Source organism: Alternaria novae-zelandiae (genome assembly GCF_023758075.1).
Source record: "Alternaria novae-zelandiae strain BMP 2774 chromosome Unknown scaffold_26, whole genome shotgun sequence".
In the NCBI taxonomy this organism is placed as follows: Eukaryota; Fungi; Ascomycota; class Dothideomycetes; order Pleosporales; family Pleosporaceae; genus Alternaria; species Alternaria novae-zelandiae.
In genome coordinates, this window is record NW_026056986.1 from 69,889 (window position 1) to 90,496 (window position 20,608).

At 52.7% G+C, this 20,608-nt stretch overlaps 9 protein-coding genes across 9 annotated transcripts; 4 read left to right on the forward strand and 5 right to left on the reverse strand.

The window, feature by feature from the left end:
- Window positions 1–910: 910 nt before the first annotated feature.
- Window positions 911–1,861, reverse strand: J4E88_009732 (uncharacterized protein; the record flags this gene model as incomplete). Its single annotated transcript, XM_049403331.1, has 1 exon — window positions 911–1,861. One exon carries the CDS (start codon window positions 1,859–1,861, stop codon window positions 911–913), a length of 951 nt encoding a protein of 316 aa, XP_049250765.1.
- Window positions 1,862–5,107: 3,246 nt separating this feature from the next.
- Window positions 5,108–5,564, forward strand: J4E88_009733 (uncharacterized protein; the record flags this gene model as incomplete). The annotated part of the gene is made up of 2 exons (XM_049403332.1): window positions 5,108–5,400; window positions 5,456–5,564. The coding sequence occupies 2 exons, from the start codon at window positions 5,108–5,110 to the stop codon at window positions 5,562–5,564; spliced, it is 402 nt and encodes a 133-aa protein (XP_049250766.1).
- A 2,310-nt stretch (window positions 5,565–7,874) lies between these two features.
- On the forward strand, window positions 7,875–9,152 carry J4E88_009734 (uncharacterized protein; the record flags this gene model as incomplete). The annotated part of the gene is made up of 4 exons (XM_049403333.1): window positions 7,875–8,005; window positions 8,052–8,308; window positions 8,367–8,693; window positions 8,764–9,152. The coding sequence occupies 4 exons, from the start codon at window positions 7,875–7,877 to the stop codon at window positions 9,150–9,152; spliced, it is 1,104 nt and encodes a 367-aa protein (XP_049250767.1).
- Window positions 9,153–9,216: 64 nt separating this feature from the next.
- J4E88_009735 (uncharacterized protein) lies at window positions 9,217–10,594 on the reverse strand (the record flags this gene model as incomplete). The annotated part of the gene is made up of 3 exons (XM_049403334.1): window positions 9,217–10,333; window positions 10,392–10,509; window positions 10,567–10,594. 3 exons carry the CDS (start codon window positions 10,592–10,594, stop codon window positions 9,217–9,219), a joined length of 1,263 nt encoding a protein of 420 aa, XP_049250768.1.
- A 727-nt stretch (window positions 10,595–11,321) lies between these two features.
- On the forward strand, window positions 11,322–12,201 carry J4E88_009736 (uncharacterized protein; the record flags this gene model as incomplete). Its single annotated transcript, XM_049403335.1, has 4 exons — window positions 11,322–11,447; window positions 11,495–11,633; window positions 11,680–11,853; window positions 11,906–12,201. The coding sequence occupies 4 exons, from the start codon at window positions 11,322–11,324 to the stop codon at window positions 12,199–12,201; spliced, it is 735 nt and encodes a 244-aa protein (XP_049250769.1).
- A 561-nt stretch (window positions 12,202–12,762) lies between these two features.
- Window positions 12,763–14,186, forward strand: J4E88_009737 (uncharacterized protein; the record flags this gene model as incomplete). The annotated part of the gene is made up of 3 exons (XM_049403336.1): window positions 12,763–13,091; window positions 13,138–13,720; window positions 13,773–14,186. The coding sequence occupies 3 exons, from the start codon at window positions 12,763–12,765 to the stop codon at window positions 14,184–14,186; spliced, it is 1,326 nt and encodes a 441-aa protein (XP_049250770.1).
- Window positions 14,187–14,956: 770 nt separating this feature from the next.
- On the reverse strand, window positions 14,957–15,584 carry J4E88_009738 (uncharacterized protein; the record flags this gene model as incomplete). The annotated part of the gene is made up of 3 exons (XM_049403337.1): window positions 14,957–14,995; window positions 15,046–15,504; window positions 15,579–15,584. The coding sequence occupies 3 exons, from the start codon at window positions 15,582–15,584 to the stop codon at window positions 14,957–14,959; spliced, it is 504 nt and encodes a 167-aa protein (XP_049250771.1).
- A 529-nt stretch (window positions 15,585–16,113) lies between these two features.
- On the reverse strand, window positions 16,114–17,230 carry J4E88_009739 (uncharacterized protein; the record flags this gene model as incomplete). The annotated part of the gene is made up of 2 exons (XM_049403338.1): window positions 16,114–16,749; window positions 16,826–17,230. The coding sequence occupies 2 exons, from the start codon at window positions 17,228–17,230 to the stop codon at window positions 16,114–16,116; spliced, it is 1,041 nt and encodes a 346-aa protein (XP_049250772.1).
- Window positions 17,231–17,903: 673 nt separating this feature from the next.
- On the reverse strand, window positions 17,904–19,525 carry J4E88_009740 (uncharacterized protein; the record flags this gene model as incomplete). Its single annotated transcript, XM_049403339.1, has 4 exons — window positions 17,904–18,599; window positions 18,648–18,935; window positions 18,988–19,301; window positions 19,357–19,525. The coding sequence occupies 4 exons, from the start codon at window positions 19,523–19,525 to the stop codon at window positions 17,904–17,906; spliced, it is 1,467 nt and encodes a 488-aa protein (XP_049250773.1).
- Between the last annotated feature and the right edge of the window lie 1,083 nt (window positions 19,526–20,608).

Below are 20,608 nucleotides of genomic sequence, written 5' to 3' on the forward strand. Positions count from 1 at the left end.
TAATTTATATAATAATAGTCTATTATTATTTATTCTAATAAAGTTAGATTTTATAAACTTATAAGTACTATATAGTAGAAAGCTTTTTATAATATAAGTAAGTCTAGTAGATTTATAAAGTTAATAATAATATATAAGTTTAGTAGTAAGTACTTCTTAGTTTTCTAGATCTAGAACTACCTTTCTAAAAAAATCTATTTAGGTTTATTTTAAATAGAGTTAAATATAGAAATCTATATATAAACCTTTTAACCTAAATAAACTCTATTTAGATTTCTAACTATAGTAAAACCTTTATAATACTATAACTATAGTAGACTCTTAGTACTTTATAGAGAATATAATACTCTATAAAATAGTAAATAGGTAGTGTATTACTATAATAGCGCGCTTAGTATATAGAGAATAATATTATCTTTATAAAAAAGCTTTATTAGATAGTTATAATAATTACTAGTATAACTATCTTAGAGAAGAGAGGTAATATTATAGTTCTAGCTAGTACCTATTCTATTATATTATTACATAACTAGCCTAGCCTAATTAGACTAGGCTATCTACTAGCTTTCTATATATAAAGGTTTTATACCTTTATATTTTGTATAATAGCTTATATTCTATTAAATATATTTATTATTATTTATATCTTTTATAATTACTAGTTTATATTATAATATAGATAAAGTATAGTTTAATAAGTAAACTAAGAAAGAAGAATATATTAGACTAAAGATAAAACTTATATACTTTACACTATATAATATAAAAGGCTATAGCTCTAGAAGCTATAATAAAGTAATAAAGTATTCTAGAATTACATGTAACATTGCTTTGTACGTAATAGAGTTAACTCTAATAGAAGGCGAGGAAGAGAACGTAAAGCAGAAGACTTCTTTCCGCAATCTTCTGTCTACGAACTTCGTCGCGCGTTAACAACCCACTTCACGCCTTCGACTACGACCTCGGGCTGCGTCATCTGGACGAAGTGGCCGCTTGCACTCGCGAACGCAAGCTTGCTATTCGTAGAGAGTTGAAGATGTCGCCTCATGATGCTCTCGCTCTTCTCGTCCGCCGTGCTAATCAACTCGCGTACCCGACGCCTCTGCTCTTCGCTCCCATTCCCTTTCGCAACTCCAGCTTTGTACATTCCATGCCAGTCCCGACTGCGCATGCCTCCAATGACGTACACAGGCTTCTGTCCGAGAAGCGGCTGATGGACACTCAAATCCTTGTCGCGCAGCGTCGCGAAGCTTGCTGCGTACTCGTCTTCTTCCATGCGCGCAATCGCCGCGTACTTCTCGGTCGCTTCATCAGCCATAAGTGCGTCCCATTCCTGCTGCGTCAGTTTGTGGTCTGCGGCAATGCCTTTGGCAATATATGGGTTGATGCCCTCGGACATGGCTTGGAGATCCGGGTCGTTGACGTTCAAGACTTGTGGCAGTGTCTCGTGGTTAGCGTCGACAAGTACCAGCCCGGCAATGTGATGGCCATTCCCTGTTAGCGCAATGAATTCGTTGATCAGTACGCCGGCCCAAGAATGACCGACGAGGATGAGAGGATTCTCGAAGGGAACGTTCTCGACAAGGTATTGGATATCTGTCGCAATATTCTCGGCTGTGGGCGGGTACGGAGCGCTGTCGGATAACCCATAACCGGCGCGATCGTAGGTGTAGCAGCGCATGGATGAAGAGAGCTGTCGCACAACAGCGGTCCAGTTGAGCCTGCTGCTTGCGACACCAGAGACAAACAGCACCGCCGCATCATGAGGATCGGTCGGTTCCGGACCGTGGGTGTATAGCGCAAGGGAATGGGTGCCATCGGTTTCCACCATCCTTACACCAGGGTGATCCGCGGTAGTCATCGTGTGTAGATCCTGTCGCGTGCTTGTCGTCCAGGGTCCTGAAGTCGTACGTGAAGAGCCTTAAGACATGTAGTGACGGGTTTTCCTTTCGGAGGCGATAGCGACCTAAGCTTGCTTAAGTAGATGCGAACTTACAACAAATTCATCGACACCGCGCGACGTGGTCTCACCAGGGCAGGATGTGCGGAAAGAGTAAGGCGGCACCTCGCTTGTGGATCAGATTCATAAGCAAAGGGCGCAGCGCCCTCCGCGACCGTACGAACGACAAACTCGAGCCGGTTTCAAGCTCAAGCGACTCATGTACATAGCCAGGTGGCCACGATTCGCGGTGGACAACTCATTCCATGTAGATTTGACTAAGGACTGATGCGCTTGCAAATGCTTTGTGTCGCGCGCGCTCGTGCATGGAATCTGTGTGCAAGACACGACTATCAGATTGAGAGTAGCGATCTAGTGCTTTCTTCGAACAGACGACGCTTGAGGGTGGTAGGACAAGTATATGTGACTGCGGCATGATGTCTGCGACGAAGCGGACAACGGTCGCAGCCCTCCACCGATATCGACGTCGAACCCGGGTAGGGCGAGAAGCCCAGTGGGTGGTGATAAAGAGACATTGGGTTGAGGAAGTAACGACGCGCTCTACAATGCGAATGGGCGTGTCAGCCAAGCGAGCGCGAATGCGCGTGTCGTCGTAGCCATGTCCCGCAACAGCTTGCGCAGCCATTGTTCACCTTTGTGGTACGCGACACGGCGCACATTCAACAACACGTTTGTCCTAGATTATGTGCATCTCCCGATGGGATGCTAGCACCAGCGGGCCGTCCCAGTTATACGCTGCGGCTCGAGAGGCGGAGTGGCGCCTCGCTGGAATGGGATCCAAGCGAGTCTTTGTATCGGTATAGCGTTCGTTTGCCGACATCGTGCGCGCGCGTGTAACAGAAGCTTGTGCGGGGACATGCGTGAGGGTGGAGAATGTGTTGATGAGTAAACATCTGCTACCGCGATACGTCAGTCGGGCCCTGGGGCAACGCTCGAGCGGGGACGCCTACGCTCTACCGAAAGGCGACAGGGATGGGCATATATAACCATGGCGCTGTTCTTTTAAAGGCATGAGGACTGGGGGTTCGTGAGAGACATTGTCGCACTCGTTCACGTTGCGATGAGGAGCCGGTTGGAGGATGCGCGGCGGTGGACGGTTGTGCGCCGGGGCTGCGCGAGCTGATTGAGCATCAAGTGAAGGCGGTTCGCCTGCGCGAGATATTTGGTGGCGGCGGCATCAAGGCGCCATGTGAGAAGGAGAGTCGCAGGTAGTCCTGGAGGTGGAGGTGACGCTGTGTCGGTGATGTCGCGGTGGGTGTACCCCCACAACCCGACGAGGCTTGGCGGCACCGCCGAGGCAGCCCTGGAGCCAAGCGATACCAGCTATCCTCCGCACCAAACGTCACACGGCTCCGATCCTCACGCAGCAGGTTGTGCTCCGACTATGTCGCCTTCTGCATCGCATCACTATTGACAATCCCAGGGCGACCTTCATGCCGGAACAGACTTGATGCTGTAGATCGGTCAAATCGGCGGTTTGGGGCGAGGCTCTTCCCGGAATGCGCCCGCGGAGGTGCTCACGGCTGACGTCCAGCAAGTCGCCAACGTATTCAAAGAACGAGCTCAAGTAGGACTTGTTTTCGAGGACTTACGAGATTACCAGAATGGGCTACGCTGCAGCTGTCAGGGGGACTTCGCAGCTCCCCGGGAAAGCCGTACCAAAAGACTGCGCGGTGCTGCTGTGAGAAGTACAAAGAGTCGCATCTCGCACCGTCCAAAGCCGATAGTGTACCTACTCGGATTTCCTCGCGGTGTATCCCGCGATTAGAGTAAGAGGAGAATTGTGTTTTATAACGCGAAGCATGAATACCATGCGCATTGGTGTGTTTCCATCAAGGCTTCCGGAACGAGTCACGAGGACATCTGGATAGTTGTCATTCGTTTGCTTCAAGCGAATGACGGCTTCGTGGATGTGGGAGAGTATTGCGCGATGGAAAGAACTTCGGGGAGAAGCATTCGAAGCACATGTAGAAAGGCAAATCCTTCCATTTCCATGGCTTTCGTGCGAACATGCAGATTGACCGGTGTGATGGTATTCGGCGCTTTGGTGACCAGGGTCGTGGTTACAACGTCGGCCGAGTGAACTCACATCCAGACCGTATTGCTGGAGTGACAAAGACACAAAGGACAAAAGATCGGAAGGCAATACTCCATAGCGCAGCAGCTCTTTCATTTCTGGAAGTTGATAACACCGCTGCCACTGACGTAAACCTGCTGCATGCTGGTCACAAACATCTTCGCGTTCGGCTTCGTCGCATGATTCCATCACAGAACGGGCAGTCGCGCCGGTATTTCGGATTGTCCTGGTGAATGCGCATGAATCCCCCCGTATTAAGATGCTAAGTTTAGCATTATCGGGTCAGCGCGGACATTGCATGCTATTCAACGACCGGGAGCTGTGTGCTACGGGTAAAGAACCCGTACTACGGATGAAAAGCCGGCGGGTACTCACGTGAGCCTTCGCACAACACGTACGAAACCTTCTAGAAGACGAGCTCGACGGCCTATCAAGCCGTGAGATGATTGTCCCTACAAGGAAGCTCTCACTGGTCATATGCTGGATACGCCTCGATGCCAGACTCTGGAATTGATAGCGAGATCCTGCGCAGGTGCAGCGAAGAGTCGACGCTGGCTCCCTTCGCACCGCTGCTCCACGATACGAGATAATGTGGCTCGCCCGATATATTTACGAGATGATCATCGGAATCGCGGTGGGTGATGGACGTTTGCGGTGTGGCACGACTGCAAGGCTTCGAGAAACGAGGCGGTAAACAAACCTACTCGCGCCAGTCGGCTTGAAGGCTCCTTCCCCACAAGTCTGCAAGGAGGGACTACACGAAAGCGAGGTATAGCGCCGCTATCAATAATTTGCCTCCAATTTGACGTCCGTTCAGCGGTGGATTTCCTTGTCGCCAATCTCCAATGTAACCCCGTATAGATATGTCGAAAGCACAAGCATCAGCCGCATTGACGCCCCCCGAAATAGACAAAAGCTTGTCACTGCACTAGTCAACGGCGGACGTAGGCTGACATGCGTATATAAACATTGGAGGGCTTCCGTCAAGTACTCACTACACAGCATCCATCGATCTCTTCCATCAAGCCTTACACACTCCACCACTTTCGCTACCAATCCACGAATCAATCATGAAGTTCGCCACCATCGCTGCCATCTTTGCCGGCATTGCCGCCGCCGCACCCACCGCCGTCCAAGAGGACGAATTCGAGACAGTCACCGTCAACAACGCCTCGTATGGCGGTCGCGACGAGACGCATTTCGCGTTCTACGTTCACTCTCAACACGTTGACAACGTCCACTGCGCTGCCAACCCTACCTTCGAGGTCGATAAGGTCTACAGCTGCGACGACTCTTCATACACATTCCGCGTCTTGCAGGTGGACGGCGGCATCTATCTGAGATTGGCCCACGTTCTTAACGGGTGAGTTATTCGAGCGTATATCGGGTGGGTAGAACGCGTGCTGACATAACTTTAGACCTTCCATGGTGGGCGACTTCATGGTCAGGATGAACGGACCTATCCCTATTGCCCTCAGCCAGGTCGGCACTGCCACTGCCGACTTGGACAAGGAGGGAACCGTTTAGAAGAGCGGTGGACTAGATAGTGAGGGATCTCGCAGTCAGTCAGACCCGTAGCTATAATGATAATGTTTTTCTGGATCACTCAATCGCTGCAGACCGTGATCCATGTGGTGTTCTCGTTCTGAGTTGCGCAGAACATTGCCATCTCGAGGCGAATGCGCGAGCTTCCCTACCAAAGTATCGATCACCTAAGCCAGCGAAGCATGCCATCACAGGTCTGAGTCCCCGACTTCTCGATTCAACTGGTGGAGTGCATGACGTATCGGTCCTCGCGCAACGCGGCGAAGACGTGCAACAACAGCTGGTTGGCATCACCTGCAATGCCCTTCAGATCATGGCCCGACGCGTTTTGTGAGCATCATAGCCCGGGGTAACACTCCATATGAATATGGCGTGCTTATATTTCGGGCTGAACTTCCTATAGGACGGCGCTAATCGAACATGTGTACACGACGATGTGTTGACGGACTTGCTGGCTGAACGACTTGAATCGGACTAACGGCTCTCTGTGGGTGGGTGTAGTACTGGAAGCGCACGAGTGCTACGAAGCGGTTGGACTAAGAGTTGATTCCCGGGCGAGAGATGCTCTCTGATCGCGTCGTCAATTCGTCGTCGCAGGAGTGCGCGCACAGTTTGCCGTATTTACATGGGCAGTCGCGCTTGGGCGTGCTCGTGTGTGCGCGGATGTCGAAACAGGTATTCGCGACGCGTGATAATTGTGTGGCATCTCGATGAACTGGCTGCGTGTATTCGTTTGCGGTGCGGTGGGTGGTGGGCACAGCTACGGCGCTGTTGAGGACGTGGCGTGGAGGCTTGAGGCTTGCGGCGATGCAGCCACCCGCCCGGAGATAAGCTTGCAGCCTGCCCGGAATTAAGCCACGAATGCGCCTCGGCCCGCCCATGTGCGCGCTTCCACTCTCAACCTCCCATCAGCAACACGCTGCCACGCTGCTTCAACGCTTGTCTCTCATCAAGGTGCCGGCTTCTACGAGTTTCTTCTGTCAACGGATACGTTCCAGTCATGACTCCAGTCATGCCTCCAGCATCTTCTCCGTCGAACGCTCTTGCTATATCGCTCGGCTTCTTCGTGCTCGCCGCGGCTTCGAACGTTCATCTCGCATGACCTTGACGCAACAACTGGCGATGTCGAGCTATTGGCCGACCTCTTACCAGTCGGGATACTAGTACTTCCCGTTCTAACCGTACGCATATTGACAGAGGCGACGAGCAACTTCCGACGTCTGCCTAGGATCCTGCAGGCATCATGTAGTCTGGGCTGCATACCGGTGACCCAACAACAACGACGCAAATCCTTGAGCCGCTTGGTACATATAGACGAAACATTGAAACGCCCACACGGATCTGTTGCGGGGGACATGGGAGGATGTTAAGCCAGTGGGACCACTGCATGATCGCGATCGGTCACTGATGCACGGCTGCTCAGCATGGCCAGCCGTCGTCGGGGCCCCTACATGCTCGGAGGAGCTACCGCCAATTGAGCTAAACGAAAACTTCATCGTCGTTGCGCCAGTCTACGTTGGGTTGGAAGACATCAACTGGACTCTTGGTCCGGTTGCTGAAAGCACACGCAGGACATTTGCACCATATCGCGACTGCGCTGCAGCTCGACTGCCCCGGACTGGAATTTATGCAACGATCACAGTTGAGTGAGAGATCGTATGTTTTATAATGAGCGATGCTATTCAATGCCCCCGCGGCTCTGGGAACAAGAAGGCTCGGAGACTCCGATACCTCGGCACTACATGTACTTCCGACAACCGACAGCCGTGGACATCAATACGCTATTCACTTCCCCTCAAATGTCGATCATACATTCGGGCTCTGGGCCTACCCGCAATTCAATGCGCTCTACACTAAAGAACGTCACTCGAAGATTGCTAGGGATTGTTTTACAAATGTCCGCTAATCTAGATGTGACACGGGCGATCGGCTTCCGTCCTTCACAAGGCTAGCGTGCTGGTACGGAGTACAGATGTACTAACCCTGCCTGGAACGGTTCTGGCTGCTCCGCACTCGCACAACCTTTTTGGGCGTTAGTCCTAGATTTCCTCTCACTACAAGATTGGGTTTCGACACAGAGTGGAGAAGAAACAGTCGGAGTGCGCGAACAATGCAAGGTGGAAGACAGCATGTAGCAAAGAGAAGGTTGCAGACCAAGTCCAAAGACAGAAGGTCACACATCGAATTTTCAAGGCGCTAGGTTAAAGACACAAAGCGAAGAAGCATAAGAAAGAGCAGATTCCTCGAAAGAAGGACGGCCATCAAAGCAACTTCGCATCGAATACAACCAACATGCAGCTTCTCAAGTTCTTTCTCCCGCTCGCCTTGAGCGCACCTTTCTCGGCGGCGCAACCACTCGATGAGAGAGCGATCTCTTCGAGCTGGGCTGGGGTCAACTCGTACTTCCTTCATGCCTACCAAAAGTACGCACACCTCAGGACTTCTCGTGCATATACTCACCATCCACAGGGCTGATCGCTTGGCTGTACTCGACGCGGTCAAAGATGCGAAGCTCAAGACGCTGCGTATCTTCATCTCGCCCACGCCTCAGAACAACAAGGACACTGGCTCAGTCAACATGCCCGATATCGAGCCACAGCAGGTCGGCACATACGACGACACCCAGCTGAAGGCCATCGATCAACTGATGGTCGAGGCGCATGACCGAGGTATCAAGCTCATCATCGCTATGCATGATCGCTATCAACTGGGCTGCTGGGGTAATGGTATGTTCCCTTCAAGATCGGACTGAAATTATCGGTGACACTGACATGTTCGACCCAGATACATACGTATCGAAGTACAAACTCCCAGCCATCGACTGCGCGAGGACGCCCGCCGCTCAGAACGACGTGACGTTCTTCTACCAGGACGCATCGCCCATCTTCGACTTCGACAACCGCCTCACACATATCCTTCAACACAGGAACTCGCTGCTCTCAGGTTCACCGCAGTGGAAGAATCTGTCCGACTATATCTTCTCGTTCAACATCCAGAACGAGGGACAGGGACATCTGCGCAACAACATTGCGCCTGCACCAGAATGGTGGTGCAATCGAAGCAAGAAGATGCGAAGCATCATGGGCAGCAGCGCCATTCTCATCTCGACAGGTACGTGGTCTACATCCCAACTCGCACTGCTCTGTGCTCAGAGACAAGGATACTGACTTTTCATGTTTAGGCGGCGGAAACGAATTCCCCAACTCCGACATCCCCGAGAACTGGAACTGCGCGACTCTCGATCTCGTCGACATCCACTCCTACAGCGGCGTATCCGAATGGCGCAACAAAGCGCCCATCGCACTGCAGCACGCCCAAGCCGCCAAGAAGCTCGTGCTGTTTGAGGAGTTCGGTGCGTCTGGTTCCAACAAGGCGAGCGTGGTCGGTCAGCATATCGACATCTTCAATGGGCTCAAGGTGCCGTGGATGATTTGGCAGATCAACAAGCCAGGGAAAGGCGCGGCGGACTTTGAGTTCTGGACGAATGAAGACACATTTGGAGTAGTGAAGCAGGGATCGGCAAAGGCATTGAGTATTTCGGCGGCTCAGACGTTTCCCAACCTTGCATAGCTCACATTATGGGCGCCAGACGGGTAGATAGAGATTGCAGATAGCTTACATCGCTGCATGACAACTACGACTTCCGGTAAATATCACCCGTACGCTTGATCTCGTCGTCGACGTCCTTTCCTCTGCCTGCAGCTTCTAGCTTCCTTACTAACGGTAATACTTCCTTGCCGAAGCGCTCGATGTCCTCCTCGTAGTGCAAGTGAGCAGTCAGCACCAAGTCCACGCCCAGACTCTTCAACAGCAATATCCGATCGGCGATCTGCTCTTTAGTACCAATCAACTTGGTCTTGAAGCCGTCGTTGTACTGCACCAAGTCTTCCAGCTTGCTGTCCGCCCACATTCCCTTCTTATTTCCTGTGCTAGCACCAGCCTGTTGTACTGCTTCTCGGAAAGCCTCCACGGCCTCCGTGTCGGCTTTCCCTTGAATCTCTTTCAGCACGCGGATAGCTTCTTCTTCCGTCTCACGGATGATGACGAAGCCGTTCACCGCGAACTTCACTTTGCCTTCGCGCCCAGCTGTTCGCGAACGCTCTTTCACATCCTCAATCTGCTCGCGAAAGCCATCCAGATCGTTGCCGTTCATGAAGTACCAATCACTGACTTCAGCGCCATTGTTCCGAGCGTCGTCGCTATTGCCGCCTTGGAAGATCTTCGGGTGCGGCTTCTGGAGTGGTTTGGGTGATAACTTGTAGTTCCGGAATTGATAGAAGTCGCCGCCAAAAGTGAAGCCCTCGTCACCAGCAGTCCAGATCCCCTTGAGTGCGCGAATGAACTCATTGGAGCGTCGATATCGTTCGGCATGCTCAAGCCACCATTGCCCGATGCTCTGGAATTCGCTCTTGTTCCAGCCGGAGACGATGTTTACCGCAATGCGCCCATTGGTGTAGTTGTCGATGCTTGCGATTTGCTTTGCGGCGACAGTGGGGTTCCATGGGCCGGGAAGTATTGCAGCGATGAGCTTGATGCGCTCGGTGTTGTGCAACAACGCCTGAGATAATGATACGCTTTCGTGCTGGTTATCGGCTCCATACGACGCGGTGAAACGAATCTGGGTGAGCGCATACTCGAAGCCGTAGGCTTCGGCCGTCCGGGCGTATCGTACGTTGGATGCAAGGTCCCAACTCGTCCGCTGGGCAATCTTTGAGACAACGAGACCGCCTGAGACGTTCGGAACCCAGTAACTACAGTGTCGCAAGGTTAGGAGATGCGGCAAATGGCTGTCCGTGGGAGACAACTCACGCGAACAATAGACGATCAGGATCTTGGTTCAGGTCTAGCTGCTCTGTGGGCGTATAATCTTGTGCTGTCTTGTTCAGGTGTCCATTGGCGCCATTCGTCGTGCCATTCTGTGCTGCTGCTAAACATATTATCAGCCCTACACATAATTGATAGCCCTAGTATCCGATAACCTTACCTGTCTTTTGTCTCTTGCGCGGCGTCATGGTTGTCTGGAGGTATACAATAGAATGTAAGTTTGAAGACACGGAGGTATGTGAGTTGAGTACCCGTACTATGCTGCCCCGGAACATGGACTTGGGGTTCGATTGCAGATCGGACGTACGCATTATAAGCGTGGATTGCGTGATATGCATTCATCCGAGAGCGGGATTTGTGGGATTGCCGTAGATTAAACCCGGTACGTAGACTTGATGGTCTTCAGCTCTAATGCAGCCGACGTGCCGCCGATCTTGCCTAAACCAGCTGGCAGACTTCTATATTGCAGCTCAACATCTCGGCTTCGTGTATGACAAGCTGTGGTGTATGATCTTGCGACAACTTCACGAGTCCGGCATCCTCAATTGGCTGCTTACAAGCTTCGGCCTACTGGTCAATGGGGCAATCCAACCTTCCGAAGACGTGATGTGCCGTAACCTGCAGCAAGATACTCAAGCACCGCATACCCCACACCAAGATCGATCAGGATAGCGAGCTTCGACTACGACACTACGATATTGTCCCGACACGACCATGTGAACGCTACTGAGCACTGAAAGTAACGCCGAAGCACGTAATCTACCATCGCATGGTCGCAATGGTAACATGCCGACACCGCCGTTGTCCCGCGTCGATGTGGTCTCTCTCAATATGGGAGCTCATGACCATTCAGTACAAAAGACTGTCTATCAAAGCCAGTCGTTTGTATGAAGGATTCCTTGCGCGCAGTTAATCATGTCCAAAATCTCAACGACCGACTTGAACAGCAAAAGCAGCGCTGGCACGACCGATGTCGAGAAGCAACTCACCCATGAGTCTCCGACCGTGCCAATCGCAGCTCCAAAGACCCTGGGTGCTGGAGTTAGTTATGCTTCCAGTACATTTTACCCAGTTGCTAACGTGTCAAGACGGCGCTTCCAATCGGGGTCTTCGCGACGACTTTGACCACGCTGTCACTCAGTCTCATGGAATGGCGAGGAGTGACCACAAACAATGTCTTCGTTGCCAACTTCTTCTTTGCGGCGGCATTCGGCAAGTTATCGGAACGTGCGATGTATGTATGGTTTGGCTGACTGAATACCAGGCTTGGTAGTGACTGCACAGTGGGAGCTGTCCGTCGGTAACGGTTTCGCTTATACGGTCTTCAGCGCTTTTGGTCTGTTCTACGCAGGCTTTGGTGCGATCTTGACCCCTGCCTTCGGGGTTGAGGCAGCGTATGGAGGCGATGTGAAGCAATACAACAACGCTCTCGGGTTCTTCATGATTAGTGAGTTGCTCAAAACCGACAAGTGATGAGAGCGCAACTGATGGTGTGACAGTGTGGACGGTCTTTGCGCTGGTATTCCTCGTGGCCTCGTTGCCGACAAACCTGGTCTACATCATCATCTTCTTCTGTGTCGAGCTAGGATTTCTTCTAGTCTCGGCGTCTTATTTTGCCACGGCAGATGGATACCCGACCTCGTCCGTCGCGCTCAAGAAAGGCGGTGGTGCGTTCTGTTTCTTGGCTGGATTGACCGGATGGTATCTGACGTTCGCGTTGCTGCTCAAAGATTCTATCGTTGAGCTGCCACTCGGCGACACTTCCCGGTTCTTCGCGAAGAGAAAGGCGGAATAATCTACAGGCAACGGAAGGCTCGCATGCTGTTCACGGAAGGTGTCTCGGAGGTGCGCAGTCTGCTGGACATTGTGATGGGCCGTGATGGTGCGGAGTTGGGGATGATGCGATTGAGGGGTTAGATGGCGAACGCGGTTCGCGTTCGGACGTGCGCACGGGTTGCAGACTAGTCTCGTTCTGGGTTAGCACAAATGGGATGATGCAGGTGCGGTCCGCCGACGCGTCTCACTCTGCAGCTCTCACTTCACGTTCACATGTTGTACCAACACTGCACCGTGCGATCTACCCCCACGGTATCGGAATATCCCTAGCTATACTTGCCTGCCGGCAGACAGCTCAACTTTCACCATGTCGGCGGTATATCCCTGTCTCTCCGGTCGTTCCCCTCGCCATCGTAAACCTACTGAGGTGTCTATGCGCATCAATGCGAATGGCTCAAGAATGAACAAATAGCACGCAATATTCTGCGTAATTCTCATCATTCCGAGGGATGTTCTGCGGGGTTTAGATATAAGATCGTGATCGAGATGTCGAGATGTCATCATTCTATCCATTTACACGATGGCCATCACGAATGGAACTAACAGCGAGTCCGGAAATGCGCAGCAAGTCGACTTCAGAGATCCGGCTGTCTATGCTGAGTATGAGTCGAAGTGGTCATCTGCTCCTCAAGACGAAGCTGGCTGGCTCCAGCGTGCTCAAGATGTCGCTGACGTTCTCGCCGTCGATGCCGTCCTGCGAGATCAAGAGAACAAATCACCGCGAGCAGAAGTTGCGCTACTGAAGCACTCCGGATTACTGAAACTCCTTGGTCCGAAGCAGTATGGTGGCGGTGGTCAGCCTTGGAGTGTGGGCTACAAGGCGATACGGAAAGTCGCCGAAGCAGACGGGTAGGATCCTTTTTCCCCGTACGCGAATGCTGACTGACTGTTTCAGGTCAATCGGCATGCTACTCGGCTACCACCTCCTCTGGTCAACCACAGCAAACATCGTTGGCTCACCCGAACAAGCCGATCGCTTCCAGAAGCTCATAATCTCGAACAACTACTTCATCGGCGGCGCCGTCAATCCCCGCGACAGCGACCTATCCATCAAGTCCGACGGCGACGGCCTCGTCTTCAACGGGTTCAAGTTCTTCAACACAGGCGGTGTTGTCTCCGATCTCACGGTTCTCGAGGGCGTATACGAAGGCACCGGGAATCACATCTTCGCCTTTGCCAAGACGGATCAACCCGGTGTACAATTTGGGCATGATTGGAACAACATCGGTCTGCGCTTGACGGAGTCGGGCAGTGTGAAGATCTCCGATGTGCGTGTACCTTGGGCGGATGCACTGGGATGGAACATCGAGAAGAAAGAACCAGATCCCCGCGCGCTACAGATACCGTTCGCGACGCTGCTGCTCCCCACTATCCAGCTCGTCTTCAGTAACTTCTACCTGGGCATTGCGCTAGGCGCACAACAATATGCAGCGAAATATACAGTGAAAGGAACTCGGGCATGGCCATTCGGTGGTGATGTAAGCACATCTACATCCTCCGAACTAGCACAAAACGCTAACGCTTAATCAGAACAAGGAGAAAGCCACCGACGAGTTCTACATCCTCGAACGCTACGGGAACTTCCACGCACACCTCCGCGCCGCATCCGCCCTGGCAGACCGCGCAGGTCAAGAAGTCGATGCCATTTTGAACAAATACGGAGGCGAACTGGACAGTCGCGCAAAGCTGACTGCACGACAGCGAGGGGAGCTGGCCGAATGGGTTGCAAGCGTCAAGGTCGTTACAACGGACACCAGCCTGCGGGTTACTTCTGGGGTGTTTGAGGTCACAGGCGCGAAAGCAACAAGCGCAAGAGTGGGCTTGGATCGGTTTTGGAGGGACGTTAGGACGCATACGCTGCATGATCCTGTGGCGTATAAGAACCGAGAGTTGGGGAGGTTCGAGTTGTTGGATGAGATCCCGGAGGCTACTTGGTACACTTGATTATACGTCCCACCTTTACCAGTACGTCTCTTCCAGCCCTTACTCGTATTCGTGCCGTGCGCAGCGCTCCGGTTGTATTTTGGATAGCACTTGGAATCGAAATAAAGGGGAAGATCAAACATGAATTCCTCTTCTACTATATGCTCGCGCGTATGTTCAGTCGAAACAAAAGGTCGTAGTCTGAAAGTCGTCAGAACCAGTGCCAACGGTCTTTCTCGTTCATCATGATCTGATACCGATGCCAAAAATGGCTCTTCTCTGGTTCCTGTCTAATAGCGCACAACGAATCATCGCGTATTTGCTGGAGGAACTGCTCTGTGATGTGCTTGCGCTGTTCACTTCCCTCTTCACCCCACTCGGCGCGCATCTCGATCAATCTCTCTTTTTGTATCTCTCGCATGCGATTTAAACGTGCGTTATGTTCTGCAAACGCTTTCTGAAGCGTCTCACATGGAGGCGGGGATAATGTAGCTTTATCATGTAGTTCGTCGTTGGTTGATACGTAGTGCAGTGTCCATTGGCCCGGTTCCTCGAATTGCAGACCACATCCAGTCACTGGACATATACAAGGGGCTTTGAGAGTATGCAGATAGTATGCTTCCGTTGCCTGAATGAGGAGAAGTTTTCGCGCGTGATACATGTAGTCGTAGGGCTCAGTCTCGTCGTGCATCCAACGCCACCATTTACCAGCGGGTCCGGATCGTTCCTGAAATGGCGGAACTACGAGACGCGGTGTATCCAAGGGCTCGATCGGCTTCCAAGTTACTGGCTTATTGATAGACTTGATCGCCTGCCAACGCTTCCTCGACCTGGGACGCTTCTGACCATTGTGGTCAACATGAAAGTTCGACGCGCGTACATTAATCTCATTCGGACATGCTTCTGCCAGCTGCGTGAGAAAGCTGGGGGGCTCTGTGCCGGATTCGAGAATATAGTCTGTATGAAGCACGACGCTCACGACATCGGGACACCACTCGCGTAGTACCTGCCAGAACGCAGCTATCTTGTGCTCTGCGTAGAGTCTCGCTTCCTCCTCATCTGAAAACTTGGTACGATGCCGTATGAGATCCACCCAGTCATCGTAGAGAGTCTTGTTCGCACTCCCAAGCTCGATGAGGATGTATTGCATGTACTTGTGAGCCTCGAGAGCGGCATGTGTAAGGCCCGTATATCCGCCAGAAAGTAACCAAGAGCCACGTATGCGATATTCGACGGCAGGGTCAGACCAGAAGGTTTTGGCGGCTTCTTCGCGCGTGGCAGGTGATGCGCGCATAAGCTGGAAGAGCGTTGCGTTGTCGCAGAACGATATGATGTGGTGCTGAAGCTCTAATGGCAGGCGTGGAAAGTGGCTGAAATTGTCGAGCAAGGAAGACTTCATTCTTTCTCCTGGACGAACATGGTGTCGGAAAAGTACGCGTATCTCGCCCTGGGGTGTCGCGCATAGGTCCCAATTCAAGGACGTGGTCCACGGGCCCTTGAGTACAATAGTGGGTCGGGTTCTTCTAGTGGGCATGCTGAGTAGATGGATTCGGAGAGCAGTCTGGATTAACGTGGTTTGCTTTTCTTCGTTGAGAGTGTGTAGTAGTAGCGGTACTTCGCGATGGTGTTGTTGTAATGGATTGTTGCCTACACTAACCCGTCTGCAAGCGGTTTAGTGTCTAGACACTAGTGCACTGCCACTGCCCAGGTCTGGGGCCCGAATGTTTACATGTCTAACTCCATAAGCATATGCAACAAATACATCCTGTACAGCGACAGCCTCGGAAACTCTACGGAGTCCACCACAACAGGCTATTTACCCATCTCGTGTTATATCAGAACGGAGTCCAAGGGAGAGCGAGAAAGACGTTAAGGGTACCTAAGATCGCTGCTACAGCCGCTCCCTCCGACTCCTCTCGACCCCCTTCCCTTCCCCACCCACACCTAGTCACAACCCCTTCCCACCCACCAAATTTCTCCTCAACGCCTCCAACTCCCCATCCCCAAGCCCACAATACACTCTCATATACCGTTCCGCGCCCCCAAACCGCTCATCCAACATATCCAAACTCGCCAGCATACTCTCCTTCCTCGACCCCACCATGCGCAACGCAGCTTGTCTCCCCTTCTCCAGGATCTCAGGCGGGAACTCCGAGGTATCAGAACCCTCGCTATCCCGTCCTTGGATCATCTGTGCCATCTCCTCTTTCGATAGAGGTTTTCCGGTAGACTGCGCAAGCATATACTTCCTGAAGCCGGGACTCGTCAACAAGCGCTCCACAATCTCGTCTCGCGCAGGGCGGAGGCCGAGTTCAGTGAGTTGGTACTCCTCGGCGATCTGCTCGCGCGGTACACCGAGGAAATCGAAGAGGAGGCCGAAGAAGATTCCCGTTCGGTCTTTGCCGGCTGTGCAGTGAATTAGTGCACCGAGTTTCTGTCCTTCTTTCCCCTCGCCATCACTACTCAGGCTGGCCAGATACCGCAAAATAGTCCCATACGCCCTCCCCCCATCAGTCAGAATACTAGCATAAGCCTCCACAAACCCCTTGACATCCTCATCCATGTAATTCGCATACCGCTCCGCCTGCAGAGGTAGAGAGGTACAAAGTCAGTTTATGTCTCACATCTCATATGCACTTCGTACAGTAGTCAGAACTTACCAACCTCTCAGGACTATAATCCCTCTCCTCAAACACCGGCGTCCACGTCCTCCTCACACCCGCCTCCTCCATAGCCTGAATCCATCCCGGCCTAAAGTCTCCCTCCCCCTCCCCCTTACTCTTACCCTTCCCATTAACATCATCCACAACAATACCCGCCCAGCCTTTTTCTACTTCGGGTAAGCTGCGTAGGTCGAAGACGTGGGCGACGCCGATATCGCGGACGGCGGTCCAGCCGGCGGTGTCCAATTTGGCGACTTCGGCGCTGCGGAAGAGGATACCGGGGCGCAGGGTGGCGCCGGAGGTGGTGGTGAGGGAGTGGGTGGCTAGGCGTAGGTTGTTGATGTTGGGGATGTGGGTGTAGAAGGGTGGGGTGGGGAGGGTGGGGTTGGAGGGGGATGGCATGGTGGTGTGGTTGTGGTGTAGCGGTTATGGCAGTAGTGTTGATATGTATATTATTTGCTGGCAGATTTCCGCTGTTTCCAAAGGGGATTTCGTGGGGGTTGTGTAGAGGTTCACGGACTATTCGGTGTGAACGGCTGGTAATGTGAAGGGTTTTAGTTTCAGGACACGATATGCTATATGTCAACGGCACAGCTGCTAATGCAAGGGGGAGCCTTCACAACACGTGTTGTGTTAGATTTTGGTTGGACCTAGGCAGTCAGGACCAACGTTCATGATGTGAACATCAGCCCCACCATCCCACTCACACTAGCCATGTGCCGAGGTGTAGAGCGGGATGACTGCACATGCCCTGGTGGTAACCCCGCCGCGTAATCAAGCAATCATCCGTACTTCACGCCCATAGCCCACATCTTCGTCGAACAGCTTCAAGAAAACAAACTAACTTCGATTTCTGGGGGTATACATATGATCATCAACCGCAAGACGGAACCACACATCTCACCAAGCCAAATGGTGGTATATTCCCTCGAAACCTATACACCCTTTCCAAAAACTTTGGAAGAAATGAACCCAGGACTATATAGATAGTCTATGACGCCACAGACGCCCGCGAGACTTTTCGTAACGCACTCGGAAAACATCAACAACCGTTGTGGTGGTGACCACAAAAAGCCTACGAAGGCTTATCACAACCAATGCGACCGAGCAGCTCCTTGCGGTCGCCATGACCGGGAATACTAATCCCACTTGCGCGCGAGCTTTCCCTCTTTGCTTGTCGGCGCTGGCTGGCGCCGTTGAGACGCGCAAAGGTGAGGGCATCGACGCCGACTTCCTCCTCCTTTGGCGTCATGGAGCTCATTCCGCTCTCGCCGCAGGTGGTGGCCATGTTGAAGATGGTCTTGGTCTGTTCCTGCTCGACCTCCTCGTCCTCGCCCTCGTCATCTGAGCGCAGATCCTCAGCTGCGTTGCCCATGAGCACTTTGTATACGATCTTCGCAATGGTAGCGAACCAGATGCAGCAGAAGACCTGGAGGGTGAGGAGGAGCGCGAGGAAATAGTATCGGAGTTGCGGGTTCCAGCAAATGGGCCCGTTGCGGTCGTTGTACGCCTTGAGTAGGTTGCCCCAGTGGTTGTTGCCGCCGTATGCTTCGAATTGTGAGGTGTTGGATGCGGGGACGAATGAGGTGTACTTCGAGGTGGAGTCGGCGAGGTAGCAACCGGGTGCCATATCGACTGGGGCGTATGCGTAGATGGACCAGCAGACCATCATGTAGAGAACGTGGCGGGTAACGACCCAGGCGATGACGAAGAGACCGAAAGCGTAGTCGCAGGCATTCGAGTAGCCCATGTACTTGAGGAGTTTTGCAGTCTGCAATCGTCAGTTCTCGTGCTCAACTTGTGATTTCGGTCTGCTTACCGGCAGGATGATGTCGACAAAGTCCATAATGGTCAGAATGACGATTCCGACGCGCATGTGGAAGTAGCCGTAGGACAAGCACATCAGCGCAGTGGTGAAGATGTGGTGGGTGAACATCTGCGCGTAGTCCTTGCGCTTCTCCTCAATGTTGACGACAAGAAGCTGCTGGACCCAGAAGCCCCATTGGACGAGGTAGTACCACTTGAAAAGGCCGTCTGCCTCACGGAAAGGCCAGCCTTCCCATATGCCGTGCAGGTCTAGCCAGAACTCGGAGTGGTACATGATGTACTGTAGCCTTGTTAGCACTGCCATTCCGTATGTTCTGTGTTGTGCGACATACCATTCCCAAGGACCATGACGCAGTGTAGTAGACGATCAACCAGGCCTGCTCCTTGAACCTGTCCAGGCCCTTCTTTGTCCTGATGCCACCCAGCCTTGCCAGCGGGTCGAGCAGGTATTCCATGACTGCGACGCGTACACCAGTGAAGATGACGGTCCACAGTAGGACAAAGGGCAGATCGTCGGTGCCACAGCCGTACATGTTGGTGTCGGGGTTGTAGTACGACATGTGGAAGAACTTGTTGGTCCGGCTGCGGGCGCGGGGGAAGAATGTGTGCGTGAGGACGAGGAGGGTGAGGAGGTTGACGGAGATGCCTGTAGGAGTCAGTATTCGCATGTTCAGTATTCTCGAGGGTCTGCGAGAGCGTACCAATCTGGTGTTCCAAGATGAGGGTGCACAGAGAGGCCATGAGCCCCTCATCCTCGACCTTCTTTGCCTGCATATTCCTCCTCTTGGGCGCAGCTGGTAGCTTTTGCGCTTGCATGTCCGCCGTGTGCGTCTTTCCCAGCGCGCCGTTGGCGTTGTGTGTCGTCGCCATGGTGGGTGGTTGCAATATGCCCCAATGTGGGGAGCGAGAGAGTGATAGAGCGACGCTGTCGCGATACCCGCTGTCTCGAGGCGGTCCGATAGAGGAGCCAATGGCAGAAGAATGAATTCCAGAGAGTGCTTGCAGGCCGGCGACGGTTTCCGGTGTCGGTTGCCGGCGTGTAGTGCGGCGTGTGGGCTCGATGGGCGTCGTTGGTTGTCGCTCAACAGTCACTTCTTAGCGAACGGATTGGGGTGCGTGTCTCAGCAACCAACAGCCATTGAGCAGCGAAACGGCAGAAAGAATGGGCGCGGTAGGCTGTCGATGCGTAGGCGAGGTTTCGGCGGGGGAGAGCACGATGCGCCCGGGCAGAGCAGAGTCGAGGGAGCGGTGTGGTGGTCCCAAGCAAAGATATTCAGGGTTTAGAGATGGATGGGGCAAGCGCGGATCAACAATCTCCTGAGCGGGCCACGCGAATTGCACCTTTGCCTGCGTGCCAGCTTGGAGTCTGGGTGAAGGATGGCACAGGCGGTTCCAATTGCTCTCCCTGTATTTCTGGACAGGTGTCGCGGGAGCTAGCAGTATTCGCTGTAGCAAGAGCTGTGTCTGGAGCGCGCTACTTCTCTGCCCACTTCAAAAATGGGGCCTCGCCTAACCCGACTGCAGCATGCGCCTAAGGGTGTAACGCGGACAAAGACTGGCAGTGTTGCATCGCGCGAAAGGAGGTGGCGAGCCTATATGGAAGCTCAGTCTCGTCCCCTTCTGCCCCTAACACGGCCCTGCACCCGTTATCGTCGAGTTCCTGCGAGAGTCGGTTTGCCAAGACATCCGCCGACGAAGCTTGGTGCTTCGAAAATCAAGGGTCCGGGCGTTTCACCCTCCCGACCTATCAACGCGCCCACGCTCCCTGCAGCCCCATAGTGCTACCCCGCCATGGCCTGACCGATATGCATGCATAGCTATTGGATGCAGCATGCGATAGAATGGTCGCCTCTATTCCATCATGAGACGGAAGAACTGTCTTCAGCATACAAACACCGATTATCTGGTAATTGCTTTCGGTGCGAAGAGAAGTGTAAAAGTGGTATTATACAA